At 38.8% G+C, this 18,338-nt stretch overlaps 1 protein-coding gene across 5 annotated transcripts in view; it reads left to right on the forward strand.

Moving 5' to 3' along the window:
- The window catches only part of PARD3B (par-3 family cell polarity regulator beta), a 1,095,296-nt gene that overhangs the window by 620,327 nt on the left and 456,631 nt on the right, over positions 1-18,338 (forward strand). For 4 of the 5 annotated variants that reach the window (XR_001484068.4, XM_005574020.5, XM_015432615.4 and 1 more), the window contains exon 11: positions 2,973-3,158. The exons of the other annotated variant lie outside the window; for it this stretch is intronic. Coding sequence is in view for 3 of the 4 variants with exons in the window: in XM_005574020.5 (XP_005574077.3) it covers positions 2,973-3,158 (186 nt within the window). In the remaining variant the exon portion in view is untranslated. The remainder of the gene's footprint in view (positions 1-2,972; positions 3,159-18,338) is intronic. 5 annotated transcript variants of the gene reach the window in all.

Raw genomic sequence — 18,338 nt, forward strand, 5'->3', positions numbered from 1 at the left:
GAACTGACCCGAATGTCCATCAGTGACAGACTGGATTAAGAAAATGTGGCACATATACACCATGGAATACTATGCAGCCATAAAAAAGGATGAGTTCATGTCTTTTGTAGGGACATGGATGAAGCTGGAAACCATTATTCTGAGCAAACTATCACAAGGACAGAAAACCATACACTGCGTGTTCTCACTCATAGGTAAGAATTGAACAGTGAGAACACCTGGACTCAGGAAGGGGAACTTCACACACTGGGGCTTGTTGTGGGGTGGAGAGAGAGGGGAGGGGTAGCATTAGGAGAAATACCTAATGGAAATGATGAGTTAATGGGTGCAGCACACCAACATGGCACATGTATACATATGTAACAAATCTGCATGTTGTGCACTTGTATGCTAGAACTTAAAGTATAATAATAAAAAAAATCATTAAAAAGAAAACAAGGTTAAGTTATTCTTATACATTGACATGATAAACCACAATGGATTTAAGTGTTTAAAGTCAGAAATACACTTTTAAAAATAAGTACTTCAGTTGGCTGGTGGAGCAGTAATACCTGGATGCTGAATTGAATTTGTTTAAAATAAACCACAGAGTATATTTTAAAAAAAAAAAGATTTGTCAATTAAAATATACATTTATAAAGAAAAAATAATAAAACACCTTCCACATCATAGTTTATAGAAAATGTGTCACCTTATAATTGTATCTTTTGTCGAAAATGAATATTGTATAATGTCAAACATGAAAATGTAGCAGACCCCTCAGAACTATTCACTAGAGAAAAAGATAAAATAAAAAAAAGTCTGACACAGGAACCACACTGTGCCTGAGCCCCACAAAGCTTCCACATTCCAAGTCTTCTGAAAGCATGGCGTTTATCTGCTGTGCACCTCAGTTTCCTCATCTGTGAAATGGACATGACAATAAACCTCACAGGTTTGTTGTGAAACATAAGTGTATTAATATGTGTAAAGTACTCAGAAATGAAGTAGTCAATCATTGTTAGTCTCCAGTGTATTGTTTCTGTTGTATTTTTGAATCACAGATGTCACAGACTTAAAAAAATTTTTTGAAAGAAAAGATAACCATAATGCGACCTGATTTCTATTTTGCTTCTACCACTTTAATAATGAATGATAAGTGTTAGTGCAAACAGTGGTTGTCAGTCTTACGGAGAATTAAATCTAATTGCCAAAAGAGGAATTATTTAATCATAAAATGAAGTGATTTGAAGGAATTACTAAAGCAAAGCTAGTTCTTGTCTCTTTGTCTCCGACAGACAAAAGCCAGAGAACCTTTCTAGTTTTTCTCTTGAAATGGTGTTCACAAACTTACAGTAGGATGGTTTTCCCTTAATTTGCACTTTAATTCAGTGGAACTTTATTAGACTGAAATTAAGCAAATCCCAGAGAGGCCTGGAAGCATAAATGATTGTGAAATGTTATGGATTTTAAATTGGGCATTTTGAAAGACAAAGATGAAGGCTAATAGTTTACATTTAGTACTAAACTCTGGTATTCCAATGGAAAAAAGACAGCTAGTTTGAATCAAATAATGGGATTTGTTTTTTAGGTAACAACATAATGAGTTAGTTAAAAGAGCTCACTTGTAATAGATTAAGCCATAAAGTTTCATTTCTTTGAACAACCTATTGTCAAAATCTTCACAGATAACTTCACTTATAAGAAAATCAAATGAAAGGACTATTTCTTTAAAAGTTAGATGTGGATTTTCTCTATTTGGGGAGGGGTTGAAAATGCCACATCAGTTGATCTGGCTGTGATCCGACCTCTTAATCCTGTTTTAATTATGGGTTCTTTGCTACTTCTGATTTTGTAGTTATATGTGACTGACATTCAGACATTCATAGTAATTTTTTAAATATGTAATTTTACATAAGAGTCCCTTCAGTGTGACCTTAAGATGAGAGTCTCTAGACATAATTATAGAAAGGAAGGAACTACCAACCTAGAATGACTTGATCATTTCCAGGGGTATCTCATTGTCAAAATTTTCAGTTGAACACTGTAGCCGTTTCACATTTCTACAAGCTTGAGAGGAATGCAGAAGGGAGGCCCACAAAGATCCTATGTGGGCAGCACTCGTCCGTTCCTACTGCTGCATATTTGAAAACACTAGGGACCAAATATGATTAACCTCATACTTCTCCCTGGAGACCTGAGCCCTAAATAGCCTTTTGCCACCATACTCTGTATTCCTTGAGACCAGTATGCCTGTGGCTAGGTGTCATTTGTCAAATATGACATGAATATTTGTTGTACATAATCATTTTTGTTTAAGTTTAAAAATGTAATGCCAGCGAGTTATACTACCCAAAGAAGCAGGCTGAAAGCATGAGTTTTGACAAAGTGAAATTTCATTTGATGATATCCATTATAAATCATTTTTCTCAACTTTAAAATAAGATCTCATTTCTTCAGTATTCTGCGTCTTATTAACAAACTTTACCAATAGTGTTGTTTCCATAGTAAATGGTATGTTTTAAATTATATATGCCAAATATTTTCCTGGAATTTTAAGACGTTTCTACACTAAGCTCTGTTTCTTCATCTGTAAGGTGAAGATGTTTAGACTCCATTATCTCTAAGATATCTTCTGATACCCAGGATACCCTAAGTCTAATGTCCAGCCTTGTTTCTTATGGAGAATATCTTGCTAAATTTCCAAAGGCTTGCGAGTTGTTTCAGATTGCATCACTCTGATTTGCCAAACGATCCTCTCTATTGACAATTACCAAATATTATTCCCTGAGACCTCTTCCCCTGCTCCATGGATGTGACTATGGCTCCTTGTGGAGAACGAAGACCAGCCTTTGCCTACCAGGAGCCGATTATAGCTGTTAGAGGTCCAGTCATCCTGTCCAGCTGATTGCATCTGTGTCTGGTCATCTGAGAGAGTGAAATATTAATCTGCTTTCTTCTCTTCACTCTTTTCATGTGTATTCCCCTAACAGAAAGGAGAACCTGACTGCTGTGCACTCTCCCTGGAGACAAGCGAGCAGCTCACCTTTGAGATCCCCCTGAATGATTCAGGTTCTGCTGGCCTTGGGGTGAGCTTGAAAGGGAACAAATCCAGAGAAACTGGAACAGACTTGGGGATTTTTATCAAATCCATCATTCATGGAGGCGCTGCTTTTAAGGTGGGTAGGAATGACATTTGTACATCCTTTGAGAAGGCACTTGCAGATGTGACTGTTGTACTTAGAGACTGAATGGAAAGTGTCTGAAGACTTGAGGCCACTGAGACTTTCCCGCCAGATACAGAAAATACATGTGTGAACAGATCTGGGGAATAACTGGCTGCTGTTTTTGTCCCTTAACTGGCTATTTTTACTTTTTAGAGTTACCTCTAAAAACCCATCATGATTCACATTCTTTTTTGCATACTTTTTATTACTCCATTAGGATTCCTCTGAATTTGTAAACTGACAGAGTTGAGCCTAAAAGTACACAACCAGAAAAACAAAACTAAAAACAAGTAAACATAAAGGCAGCAAATAAGACAATTGTGCTTGCAAGAATGAAAGCTCAGGGGAGTCTGAGAGTGATTGCAGTATAAATTAAAGTTCATTTATCACGTTTTAAACACTTGAAGAAAACCATAGTGCCAAGAATGCATGTTTCGTTTTGAATACTTAGAGAAGCTTATAGATTTCCAGAAAAAGAAGGAAGATCATGCTTCAGTCCTTTCACCTTGAGGTGAGCAATGTGTTAATAACTATTAACATAGTGTACTGGTTAGCTAGATGGCCCGTGTTCAAGTCCAACTCAGTCCTTGCTAGCTATATGGAAATGTAGGCAAGGGTCTTGACCAGCTGTCTCCCATTTCCTCACCGGTAGAATGGTGATAATAAATAATACCTACTTCATAGGCTTCTAGGATTAAATAAGTCAGTACACACAATGTGATGAAAACAGTAAAGTGATGATAGAGGAAGGATGCACGTTTGCACCTCTCGCCACCGTCATTATTATCTCATACCGTGCAAGGAGACTTCTGGAGTTTGAATTCTGCCTTACCTACTCTCTCCCTGTGAATGGAGGCAAGCTGCTCGGCCTCGACTTCCTCAGTTTCCTCATTGGTGAAATTTGCAGTGCCTGGCTCCTCGTGCCGCTGTTAAGACTAAAGGAGACGATGTGTGTCCAGTGTTTAGCACAGCGCCTGTCACCGGCTGCTGATCAATGTTAGCCATCTGAAAATCATCGTGATATGAATAACGTCTGCCCTCTCCCACAGCAAAGCCAAGAAGGCCCTGTTACACTATACATAGAACACCCCTGCACCTAGAATTCTGGCTTCGTTGAAGCAACTATCTTCTCACACTTACCCTTCCACTTTTGTTTTAGACTAGATATGGAGATACTGCCTTTTTCACTGTGAAATAAATGCACTTTGGATAGACACCTCTTCGGTTTACTCCTTGGTTTAGTTAGCTTTTGTCACATAATAAATAGTCATAATTTTTCAGTAATATACCTCAATAAGCCTTTATTTTTCTCATAGCTCTGTGCAGGGGAGCTGGGGTTTGGGGAGGATTCTGATTCAGGCTGGTGTCTCTTGATCCCACTGAAACTCTGCAGATCCAAGTGTGCTCCACTGCTTTCTACTGCTCCTTGGATCAGCAGGCTAGCTGGGGCATGTCCCTCCTGTGTCTCAAGGTGTCAGAGGGCCAGTGGCAGTGGGTAAATCCGCGGGCTCCAAACTGGCCCACTGTCACCCCACACACAGGCCACTGGTCAAAGCAAGTCATATGGCTGAGTTATGGCAAAGATGTGGATACAGAGAAGGGTAAAGAATTGAGTCCCATCACTCAATCTATAAAACTGGCTCCTAGGGGAGGTTCCAAGATGGCAGAATAGGAACAGCTCCAGTCTACAGCTCCCAGCATGAGCAACGCAGAAGACTAGTGATTTCTGCATTTCCTACTGGGGCACTGGGTTCATCTCACTAGGGCTTGTCAGACAGTGGGTACAGCCCATAGACTGCAAGCCAAAGCAGGGCAGGATCACCTCACATGGAAAGCACAAGGGGTCGGTGAATTCCCTTTCCTAGCCAAGGGAAGCCATGACAGATGGTACCTGGAAAATTGGGACACTCCCACCCTAATACTGTGCTTTTCCAGCGGTCTTAGTAAACGGCACACCAGGAGATTATATCCTGCACCTGGCTTAGAGGGTCCCACACCCACGGAGCCTCGCTCACTGCTAACACAGCAGTCTGAGATCGAACTGCAAGGTGGCAGCGAGGCTTGGGTAGGGGTGTCTGCCATTGCTGAGGCTTAAGTAGGTAAACAGAGCAGCCGGAAGCTTGAACTGGGTGGAGCCCACCACAGCTCAAGGAGGCCTGCCTGCATCTGTAGACTCCACCTCTGAGGGCAGGGCATAGCTGAACAAAAGACAGCAGAAACTTCTGCAGACTTAAACGTCCCTGTCTGACAGCTTTGAAGAGAGTAATGGTTCTCCTAGCATGGAGTTTGAGATCTGAGGATGGACAGACTGCCTCCTCTAGTGTCACATATGGGACTATGTGAAAAGACGAAATCTACGTTTGATTGGTGTACCTAAAAGTGACAGGGAGCATGGAATCAAGTTGGAAAACACTCTTCAGGATATTATCCAGGAGAATTTCCCCAACCTAGCAAGGCAGGCCAACATTCAAATTCAGGAAATACAGAGAACACCACAAAGATACCCCTCAAGAACAGCAACTCCAAGATACATAATTGTCAGATTCTGCAAGGTTGAAATGAAGGAAAAAATGTTACGCACAGCCAGAGAGAAAGGTCGGGTTACCCACAAAGGGAAGCCCATCAGACTAACAGCAGATATCTCAGCAGAAACTCTACAAGCCAGAAGAGAGTGGGGGCCATATTCAACATTCTTAAAGAAAAGAATTTTCAACCCAGAATTTCATATCCAGCCAAACTAAGCTTCGTAAGTGAAGGAGAAATAAAATCCTTTACAGATAAGCAAATGCTGAGAGATTTTGTCACCACCAGGCCTGCCTTACAAGAGCTCCTGAAGAAGCACTAAACATGGAAAGGAACAACTGGTACCAGCCACTGCAAAAAACATGCCAAATTGTAAAAATCATTGATGCTAGGAAGAAACTGTATCAACTAACGGGCAAAATAATCAGCTAACATCATAATGACTGGAACAAATTCACACATAACAATATTAACCTTAAATGTAAATGGGCTAAATTCTCCAGTTAAAAGACACAGACTGACAAATTGAATAAAGAGTAAAAACCAATCAGTGTGCTGTATTCAGGAGACCCGTCTCACGTGCAGACACACACATAGGCTCAAAATAAAGGGATGGAGGAAGATCTACCAAGCAAATGGAAAACAAAACAAAACAAAACAAAAGCAGGGATTGCAATCCTAGTCTCTGATAAAACAGACTTTAAACCAACAAAGGTTAAAAGAGACAAGGTCGTTACATAATGGTAAAGGAATCAATTCAACAAGAAGAGCTAACTATCCTAAATGTGTATGCATCCAGTACAGGAGCACCCAGATTCATAAAGCAAGTCCTTAGAGACCTACAAAGACACTTAGACTCCCACACAATAATAATGGGAGATTTTAGCACCCCACTGTCAACATTAGACAGATCAATGAGACAGAAAGTTAACAATGATATCCAGGACTTGAACTCAGCTCTGCACCAAGTGGACAGAATAGACATCTACAGAACTCTCCACCACAAATCAATAGAATATACATTCTTCTCAGCACCACAACGCCCTTATTCTAAAATTGACCACGTAGTTGGAAGTAAAGCACTCCTCAGCAAATGTAAAAGAACAGAAATTATAACAAACTGTCTCTTAGACCACAGTGCAATCAAACTAGAACTCAGGACTAAGAAACTCAATCAAAACCACTCAACTACATGGAAACTAAACAACCTGCTCCTAACTGACTACTGGGTAGATAACAAAATGAAGGCAGACATAAAGATGTTGTTTGAAACCAATGAGAACAAACATACAACATACCAGAATCTCTGGGACACATTTAAAGCAGTGTGTAGAGGGAAATTTATAGTACTAAATGCCCACAAGAGAGAGCAGGAAAGATCTAAAATTGATACCCTAACATCACAATTAAAAGAACTAGAGAAGCAAGAGCAAACACATTCAAAAGCTAGCAGAAGGCAAGAAATAACTAAGATCAGAGCAGAACTAAAGGAGATAGAGACACAAAACACCCTTCAAACAATCAATGAATCCAGGAGCTGGTTTCTTGAAAAGATTAATGAAATTGATAGACCACTAGCAAGGCTAATAAAGGAGAAAAGAAAGAAGAATCAAATAGATGCAATAAAAAATGATAAAGGGGATATTACCACCAATCCTACAGAAATACAAACTGCCATCAGAGAATATTATAAACACCTCTATGCAAATAAACTGGAAAATCTAGAAGAAATGAATAAATTCCTGGACAAATACACCCTCCCAAGACTAAACCAGGAAGAAGTTGAATCCCTGAATAGACCAATAACAAGCTCTGAAATTGAGGCAATAATCAGTAGCCTACCAACCAAAAAAAAGTCCAGGACCAGACGGATTCACAGCCGAATTCTACCAGAGGTACAAAGAGGAGCTGGTACCATTCCTTCTGAAACTATTCCAATCAATAGAAAAATCAATAGAAATCCTCCCTAACTCATTTTATGAGGCCAACATCATCCTGATACCAAAGCCTGGCAGAGGCACAACAAAAAAAAGAGAATTTTAGGCCAGTGTCCCTGATGAACTTGAATGCAAAAATCCTCAATAAAATACTGGTAAACCAAATCCAGCAGCACATCAAAAAGCTTATCCAGCATGATTAAGTTGGCTTCCTGGGATGCAAGGCTGGTTCAACATTCGCAAATCAGTAAACGTAATCCATCATATAAACAGAACCAAAGACAAAAACCACATGATTATCTCAATTGCTGCAGAAAGGGCCTTTGACAAAATTCAAGAGCCCTTCATGCTAAAATCTCGCAATAAATTAGGTATTGATGGGATGTATCTCAAAATAATGAGAGCTATTTATGACAAACCCACAGCCAATATCATACTGAATGGGCAAAAACTGGAAGCATTCCCTTTTAAAACTGGCACAAGACAGGGATGCCCTCTCTCACCACTTCTATTCAACATAGTGTTGGAAGTTCTGGCCAGGGCAGTCAGGCAGGAGAAAGAAAGAAAGGGTATTCATTTAGGAAAAGAGGAAGTCAAATTTTCCCTGTTTGCAGATGACGTGACTGTATATTTAGAGAACCCCATCGTCTCATGCCAAAATCTCCTTAAGCTGATGAGCAAGTTCAGCAAAGTCTCAGGATATAAAACCAATGTGCAAAAATCACAAGCATTCCTATACACCAATAACAGACAAAGAGAGAGCCAAATCATGAGTGAACTCCCATTCAGAATTGCTTCAAAGAGAATAAAATACCTAGGAATCCAACTTACAAGGGATATGAAGGACCTCTTTAAGGAGAACTGCAAACCACTGCTCAACAAAATAAAAGAGGACACAAACAAATGGAAGAACATTTCATGCTCATGGATAGGAAGAATCAATATCATGAAAATGGCCATATTTCCCAAGGTGATTTATAGATTCAATGCCATCCCCATCAAGCCACCAATGACTTTCTTCACAGAATTGGAAAAAACTACTTTAAAATTAATATGGAACCAGAAAAGAGCCCACATTGCCAAGACAATCCTAAGTCAAAAGAACAAAGCTGGAGGCATCATACTACCTGACTTCAAACTATACTACAAGGCTACAGTAACCAAAACAGCATGGTACCAAAACAGAGAAATAGACCAATGGAACAGAACAGAGCCCTCAGAAATAATATCACACATCTACAACTATCTGATCTTTGACAAACCTGACAAAAACAAGACATGGGGAAAGGATTCCCTAGTTAATAAATGGTGCTGGGAAAACTGGCTAGCCATATGTGGAAAGCTGAAACTGGATCCCTTCTGTACACCTTATACAAAAATTAATTCAAGATGGATTAAAGACTTAAATGTCAGACCTTAAACCATAAAAACCCTAGAAGAAAACCTAGGCAATACCATTCGGGACATAGGCATGGGCAAGGACTTCATGACTAAAACACCAAAAGCAATGGCAACAAAAGCCAAAATTGACAAATGGGATCTAGGTAAACTAAAGAGCTTCTGCACAGCAAAAGAAACTACCATCAGAGTGAATAGGCAACCTACAGAATGGGAGAAAATTTTTACAATCTACCCATCTGACAAAGGGCTAATATCCAGAACCTACAAAGAACTTAAACAAATTTACAAGAAAAAATCAAACAACCCCATCAAAAAGTGGGCAAAGGATATGACCAGACACTTCTCCAAAGAAGACATTTATGCAACCATCAGACACATGAAAAGAATGCTCATCATCACTGGCCATCGGAGAAATGCAAATCAAAACCACAATGAGATACCATTTCACACCAGTTAGAATGGCAATCATTAAAAAGTCAGGAAACAACAGGTGCTGGAGAGGATGTGGAGAAATAGGAACACTTTCACACTGTTGGTAGGACTGTAAACTAGTTCAACCATTGTGGAAGACAGTGTGGCATTTCCTCAAGGATCAAGAACTAGAAATATCATTTGACTCAGCCATCCCATTACTGGGTATATACCCAAAGGATTATAGATCATGCTGCTATAAAGACACATGCACATGTATGTTTATTGTGGCACTATTCACAACAGCAAAGACTTGGAACCAAACCAAATGTCCATCAATGATAGACTGGATTAAGAAAATGTGGCACATATACACCATAGAATACTATGCAGCCATAAAAAAGGATGAGTTCATATCTTTTGTAGGGACATGGATGTAGCTGGAAACCATCATTCTGAGCAGACTATTGCAAGAATAGAAAACCAAACACTGCATGTTCTCACTCAGAGGTGGGAGTTGAACAATGAGAACACTTGGACACAGAGTGGGGAACATCACACACCTGTCGTGGGGCCTGTCATGGGGCCTGTCGTGGGGTCGGGGGAGCGGGAAGGGATAGCATTAGGAGATACACCTAATGTAAATGATGAGTTAATGGGTGCAGCACACCAACATGGCACATGTATATGTATGTAACAAACCTGCACGTTGTGCACATATACCCTAAAACTTAAAGTATAATTAAAAAAATAAAAATAATAAAAATAAGACTGGCTCAGAAATACATAACCAGGAGCAAAAGAGAAATAATAGTAATAGCAACAACAACAATAGCAATGCACATTTATTGTGCTTAGTATATGCTGAACACTAGGATAGGTGTTTTATATAGATTATCTAACTTTATTCACATTTACATTGGATTATTTTCAGGCCATTTTATCAAAGTGGAAATTATAGGTTAGAGCCTTTATTGCCTTTCTGGTGGTCAGATAGCCAGGAATTACTTTAAGATTTGAATCCAGGCAGTCTGACTCCAGAGCCTGTGTTACGCTGCGTTGAAATGAAGACTCTTCCATATGATCCATTCACATTCCTAGAGAGCAGAGCCCATTGGCCTGGAGGTGTGTTGTATGGTGCTGTCATCCTTAGGCAAGCCATCTAAATATGTGCTAGGTTTGAGTATGAGTTCTTGGTCATGTTTGTGGATACCAGCTTGAAGTTATTCTTCTTATTCCTAATGACAGCTCTATTTGCAGAATTTATTCCAAGTAAAATTGAAACTGAGATGACTTTTTGGAAATTAAAAGCAAACATCTTCGCTTTTTTATGGGCAATAACTTAAGCTCAGGCAGATATTGGAGAGCAGGTTTAATATGTAGATCCATGTTTGTGTAAGTGAGCATCTCCTTACCTAAGCAGTTTCTAACAGTCCTGTTTCTTGCAGAAAGATTTCACTTTCCATTTATGTAAATTTCTTTCCTGACACTGGTCTGCTGAGTCAGACACTCACACCATTAGAAACCACTGGACAACATATTTATAGCTGATCTTAAACAGTAAGAGGCATCAATCATGAACTTAGCCTTCTTGTGAATGTTTAGTATCCATTTGTCTTGTTTACCTGTTGCAGTATAAAGGATAGAGTCCTGAGATTTGTTCACGAGAAATCTGATTCACCAGGAAAAAAAAAGAAGTATTTTTCCATTCTCCTACTGCTGTTCCAGTAATCCACTGTTACTCCTTGGAAAATTGCCACCCATTCTATGATTCAGGACTCTGTCTTAGGAAAATTGTTTTGAGACTGGTTCCTGTCCCTGTTGAGAGGATACAAATATAGTAGACTGCAGTATCCCTGGGGCAGAGGAGAGAGGAGCACTGGGAGCATCTTTGTCTCAGCATTTGGCCCTAGGTTTTTACCCGGAATCAACGAAATAATCTTTCAACCAGAGCACAGTCTTTTCTTCCTGGCGTTTCATACCACTAATTAGTTCTCAAGGTGTTTTTCCCTTTAGGGTAGGTGGATTTTTTGAAAACTAAACTACTTTGAAAGGTATGACCAAATTCTTCCTGTGCGTTCTGTGTGCTGGATTCTCCTGGGGGCCTCCGTTGGTATAAACAAAGATAGACTACTTCATGCCAGATGTAAAACCCCTGAATAACTTGACTCTAATTGAGGGCTTTGCTTTGTTTTGTTTTGTTTTGTTTTGTTTTCCTTAACTCTCAGTCTGTTGCTTTCTATCATGTCATGTCTTGTTTGAGTTATTTCTAATAGAGGATATAACTCTCTATTTGGAAACAAGAGCAGCCAGCTACTCTAGGACGCCCTCTTGGAAGTGAGTCCCTGACTCATTCTAAAAACCAACAGAACAGTAATTCTACCCTGCTCACAATTATCCAAATGCTTAATCTCAACTTGATATTTAACTTCAAGTCTGTACATTAAGAAATAAAGCCCAGAAACTCTTGTCTCCATGCATCAGGCTGCACCACTTTTGATTACAGGCTGATGTGCCATACGGAGCTCTTCATGGACCCCTCTGAAGCGTCACTTGTACCTGTGCCTCTTAGTGTTCCATGTGGCCATTGACCATAACAGCAAATATTACTTCTTAGATCATTAATGCCAGTATGCTTAAGCACTAGCATGCATTACACGTTTGTGGTTTCATTTAGTTTCTGTCTTTCTTCCTGGGCGTTTGCCCCTGACATACAGTGTAATTGCGTCTAGAACTAAAATATACTAAATACAAGCATATATGTCAACTGCTTCTGAAAGAATTATGAGCAGAATGAAGTTGTGACGTCCATGAGAATGATTTTCGAAAATTTTGCTTTTGTGGTTGGAATTTAAAGTGAATGTGGTGGTAGTGTTGCTGTTAAGTAAAAAGAAGTATCGTCTTTGTTGCAGTTAGAAAAAATACCTTGAGAAAAATTTGCCCTTTCCCTAAATCCACATCAAAATATGCTTTTTATTTTATCCAGAAAGCACAGATAAAGTGTCAGTGATCAGTCTGAAGATGTTAGATATTTTTATGTTCATTTGCTGAACATTTTAAATTCATTTTGAGATCAGGGGTTTTTCTTTGCTTTTCATGTACCATATTAACTGAAATTTTTTAGTAAAAATGCAGTTTTACATCTATTGATTATACTTCCTTAAGTTGCTTGTTTTGCCACCCTAAAGAATTACTTTAAACATGTATACGGCTGGGCGCGGTGGCTCAAGCCTGTAATCCCAGCACTTTGGGAGGCCGAGACGGGCAGATCATGAGGTCAGGAAATCGAGACGATCCTGGCTAACACGGTGAAACCCCGTCTCTACTAAAAAATACAAAAAACTAGCCGGGCGAGGTGGCGGGCGCCTGTAGTTCCAGCTACTCGGGCGGCTGAGGCAGGAGAATGGCGTGAACCCGGGAGGCGGAGCTTGCAGTGAGCCGAGATCCGGCCACTGCACTCCAGCCTGGGCGACAGAGAGAGACTCCGTCTCAAAAAAAAATAAATAAATAAAATAAAAAAGGTATACATAACTAGAAGAGTGGGTTTTGTTTTTTTTTTTTTAAGTTAGGTAAGATATTGTAATAACACACTGCAGTGAGAGTAAAAGTCCCACGAAGTCTGTTGTACCAGTTCTGAATGGTGTTTTTGATTTCAGTATGCTGACTTTGGGTGTGGTATGTGTCCTATTGAAACTTTGAAATAATAAGGTAAAAATTCACATTTAAAGGCAATTTTTGCTAAAGGAAAAATATCATATATCGGGTAGATTGTTTACGGGCTGTTAAATAGAATATATTTAAGACTATCAGTTATTCTCTAAAAAATTAATTAGCCAGGTTTGTGCTTAATAAATGCTACTTGATGATGATGAAATTAAGTGAAAGAAAAATGCCTGACATGGCTAATTGTAAATGTATGCACTCAGAATATGAAATAGACATAATTGAAGTAATTTGATTCCTGTGTGCTGAGGATAATTCGGGATGCTCCTTCTGAAGGATGCAGGATTTCATAATCTGCACTATTTAGTAATGGGTAAAAGAAAGAATTTGGACTAATACACACAATCCTGATACTTTTAAATGACTAAACTCTAAATTTTTGGAGAAAAAATGCACAGTTCTAGAATATCCAGGAACATGGCACTTGATCCTGAATCTCCATGTCTCATTGTCATGTGGGACATTTAACGGCATCCAAACTACTTAACTCCCGTAGGCGCTCCCAGCGTGACTAATTTCCACCCCCATCTCTGCCGGTATCTATAAATCATGTGATAGATCTATAATTAATGAATTCAAAGGAAGATAAAAGGGACAGCTTTTTAAGGAACACTAATGTGAAATATTTCTTCAACTGACCATTTTTCTTGAAATTTATAATGTTTTCTGCTGGTGGGAGAGCGTTGAGGATCCTTACTGGTAGTTAGTGACTTCTAAGGTTTTCCTCTGGCAAAAGGACCAGATAATTTTAAAAGTGCCATTGAAAATCCTCAAATGTAAGAAGCCACTCACATTTTATTTCTAACCACAAAGATGTGATACGCTTTAAGGACATTAAAAGCAGGAACTTTGCCTGGAAATATACATAAATTCATAATCACTATATACCCAATAAGAATTTGACCTTTAAAAAGGAAGTTATTAATTTAAGTATAGGAAAAATACATTTTTAGCTAATTTTCTATTTTTTAAAAAAACTGAAAATATTAGCATATATTAATTCATATAGTCAGGCTTATTGATGAATTTTCTACAGTAATAACTACTTTATTAAAATGTAATATAACATTACTTTTAAAATCTCAAAATAGCTGGCACAGTAATGGGCTCCTGTATTTTCAACTAAGCAGGAGGATCACTTGAGCTCAGGAGTTCCAGACTGTAGTGCAGTGTAATTGTGCCTGTGAATAGTCACTGTGCTCTAGCCTGGGCAACACAGTGAGACCCCATGTCTTTTTTTAAAAAAATCCTATAATTCCAGCCTCTATCATTGCTTTTCCTTGCAGATCTCTGTCACTTTTGCATTTTTATTTTGTGAATGGAAATGCAAACAAGAAATAAATTTACATATATACTATACTGAATAAAATTTTGGAATGCTACAACATTTTGATGTGTATTTTGGACTCCGTGATTGTCTCAGTGGGCTTGAAAAAAATTTAAGAGTTGATAGTCCTAATGAAAAAGGAAATTATAATCTACAAAAGTTGATATAGCATGCTAATGATGCTTTGGCTCTGAAAATAGTAACTTTCCCCTGAAAAGCTATATTCGTCTTCATTATGGGTACCTATAGGCCATATATATGTGTACACACACACACACACACACAAGACCAGTCACTAGAAAAATGGACACAAACCAGAATGCTCAAACAAAACTCTGACCACAGTATGAACTCTGCATACATATACATGCATGTTTTTGTTCTAGCTTTCTGGTTTGTACCCATTTTTATAGTGATTGGTTTTAAGCAACCTCAGTATAAACAAGTGTAAGTGTATAAAAAAACACCACCAAGAAGTAAATCAATAAGATAAGTATGTTGAAATGGCTTCCAAAATTCTAACCTGGTTAGGCATTCATGCAAATAATTCTTAATTCATATATAACATACATGCTTTAACAAACTTCTTTTTAATCTGGTTTTCTGGACCAAAGTAAACTAAGAGCAGAAAATCAGGATGGAGAGGAAACAGGAATGACAGGAAAGACTAAAGTATAAAACAAGTACAGAACGTTATTGCTATATAGTACACCAGAGAATATTTTGATGGTTTGAAGTAAGTACTTCTCAAACTTTCTTGCAGAAGAAATTATAAGATTCAATATGGCTGTAGTAAAGGCCATAAGTTGCAGTATATCTGTTAATGCCCCATATTTTTCCAGAATGATTTTAAAATGAAAAGATTTATAATACATTTTGAAAGCATTATTTCAGAATGGTTTATGCATATGTTAATTCATATAGTCAGGCTTGTTGCAATAATCCTGACCAACATGGTGAAACCCCGTCTCTACTAAAAATACAAAAACTAGCCAGGCGTGGTGGTGTGCTCCTGTAATCCCAGCTACTCAAGAGGCTGAGGTAGGAGAATTGCTTGAACCAGGGAGGCAGAGGTTGCAATGAGCAGAGATCACACCACTGCACTCCAGCCTGGGCAACAAGAGCGAGAGACTCTGTCTCAATTTAAAAAAAAAAAAAAAAAACTTCATATGCCCACAAGTGATTTTCTGCTGGGACTTCATTGGTTTGCTACACAGAAATGGAGTGAGGTTCTTAAGACAATAACAGAATTACATAAATTTAAATTTTACAATATCTGAGCAAGTAGAGATAGGGCCAGTATACAGAAAGCAATCAAGCATTTTTTTTTTTTTTAAGAATTCTAAAGGTGGCATATTCAAGACAGCTTAGGTTTGTGAATCTCTCATAGTTACAATTTGTAGATGAAACTTAACACCAGGACCAAAGCACCTGACTGACTTAATTTAGCAAGCACTTCTTGAACATTTAGAGTGAGTTAGGCAACAGTATATAATGGACTAGACACAGCATACTTAAAATTACCCATTCTATAATCTAGAAAGGTAGTAACACAGTACATTAAATAAATATATAAACAACACTAATATGATAGGAGCTATCATAGGCAAATGTGAGAAGTATCGTGGGTGTTGGGATGATGGAGCATTTAATTCTGTCTGAGGAGAAAACTATGAAAGGAAGGCAATTGCTGAGGTTTGCTTGGGTTGAGGGGTAAGTAGATTTTGAAGAGGTGAGCAGGAATGCAAAGGGCTTTTTGGGCAGAAGAAAGAATATGGGCAAAGTCACCAAAGTGTGTACACCAGATTACAGTCTGTTGTCCCTGGAAAATAGAGGTCTTATTTGGGAAAAATGGATCTCTTCATATAAGCTGAAATGATGTGAAACATATACTAACTTTTTTGTTTTAACAACTGTACTTTAAAAATGTTGATTCATTCTTGCCCTTCCATTGCAGTTGTTTTTGAATGAAGGTAAATGATTTCAATCTGGAATACAAGGTTCTTTTCTTAGTTTAGGGTTTTGGGTTTTTTTGGGGGTTTGATTTGTTTTTTCAAAAAATACAGTAGACAGATGTTGTCATAGAGTAATTGGAAGGCCCTGAGAGGATTTGTTGAGGATAATTCTCTCCCTCAATCAGGTGCCATCTTGCCTGGGGTCCCACCCTATTCCAGGGAAACATCTGCTCTGCAACCTGAAGTCAAGCTTTGGGGTTTGGGACCTTGGTGTTGATAATATCCCAGGAGGCCATACCAAGGGCCGCATTAGAAGCATGTGGATGCAGAAGCCAACATCTGGTCATGATTAATCCTCTCAACACCCTGGACTAATGTGGACTGGCCTTGGGCCCCAGCCAGCTACCGCTGGGAAAGCCAGCCCACTTTCTCATGCTTCTCTCATATTCTTCAGTGGCTAGTTCATTCCTTTGCTTTGGCTTTCTTACTTTTCCTCTGTATTCATTAGAATTTTAGAGGTAACAGGGCAGTTGCAGGGAGGGTTTAACAAAAAATTTGCCAATCCAGGTGGATTAGCCACACAACGTTGCCAGTAATCATGGCAGAGAAAGTACCCAGGCACCAGTGAATATACCACAGGGGATGAACTACAAGGTCATTGGACCACCCAGAAATCATAAATATGCTTTAGAGGACACATGGAGTAGCCTACAGCATACGTAACGACCCCTCACTCCAAAGAATGATCTGGCTTAAATGCACAGTTGTGGAAAGACCCTGGCGTAAATATTTGTTTTTAAAAAATGAGGATCTGTAGCTTTTATTAGATTCTCCAAGGAGTCTAAGAGCCCGTAAAGACTAAGAATCACTAGCAGATTGTTTGAAAACTTGGGCTGCAGAGTGACCCAGACCTAGTTCACATCTGCTTTTAGAAACATTACTTGTAACAATTCATTTAAACTCTCTGACTGCAATTTCTTCTTTTATAAAATGGGGGCAGCAATCTCAAATATACAGGGTTTCTGTAAGGAGTAAATTGTCTACTATATGTAAAGGATTTAGCATGATGCACAGAGTAAAGATTCTTTGTCATTAATATAGTGCCTTTAATAATCTCTAGAAGTCTGAATTTAGAAGCAACGTGTCATAAAGGATTCATGTCATTAACCTTAGAGATGAGGAGACCTGGCTATGACCATACCCTTTGACAAGTCACTTTATTTCTCTGGGCCTTCATCTTTACATCTCTAAATAGCAGAGAGTAGCATTTATATCACAGGGTTGCTGTAAGAAATGAATGGGCAAATACATGCAAAAGATGTGCACAAGGACTAGCCTACATTAGGTGTTCAGTAAAAGGGAGATGTCGTACTCGAAGGTCTTGTCTCCTGGTCCTCGGTGCATCCTACTGTGATAGGACCAGCTAAAGCTGATGAGATTGAAACCATGCCAGGACCTGGAGAAGACCTAACCTCGTACCAGGTTTTTTCATTCTGAACTGCACTGAAGAAGTTCCATTTTGTCTTTACTCTGTTCTCCTGATTCTTTTTAATATGTTTTCCTTCCCTTTGGGAATTTCCTTTACTCCTTTCTAGCTTGAGGATGGAGTTGGTTATGGGGGGATGCCAGAAGCGGGGAACATAATTGAAGTCTTTTTGCTTAGGAGTCTGATGGGAGTAATATAGGAAGAAAAAGGGGTGAGAGAGACAGAGAGAGAGAGGAGTGTGTGTGTGAGAGAGAGAGAGACAGAGAGAGAATATTGCAAGCATGACCCAGATGAAATGAATATCCTAGAATTACCAAGTAACATCCTTGAATATTTGAATTCATTTATGTAAAGTCAATTGAAAGTTAA

Source organism: Macaca fascicularis, chromosome 12, assembly GCF_037993035.2.
Source record: "Macaca fascicularis isolate 582-1 chromosome 12, T2T-MFA8v1.1".
In the NCBI taxonomy this organism is placed as follows: domain Eukaryota; kingdom Metazoa; phylum Chordata; class Mammalia; order Primates; family Cercopithecidae; genus Macaca; species Macaca fascicularis.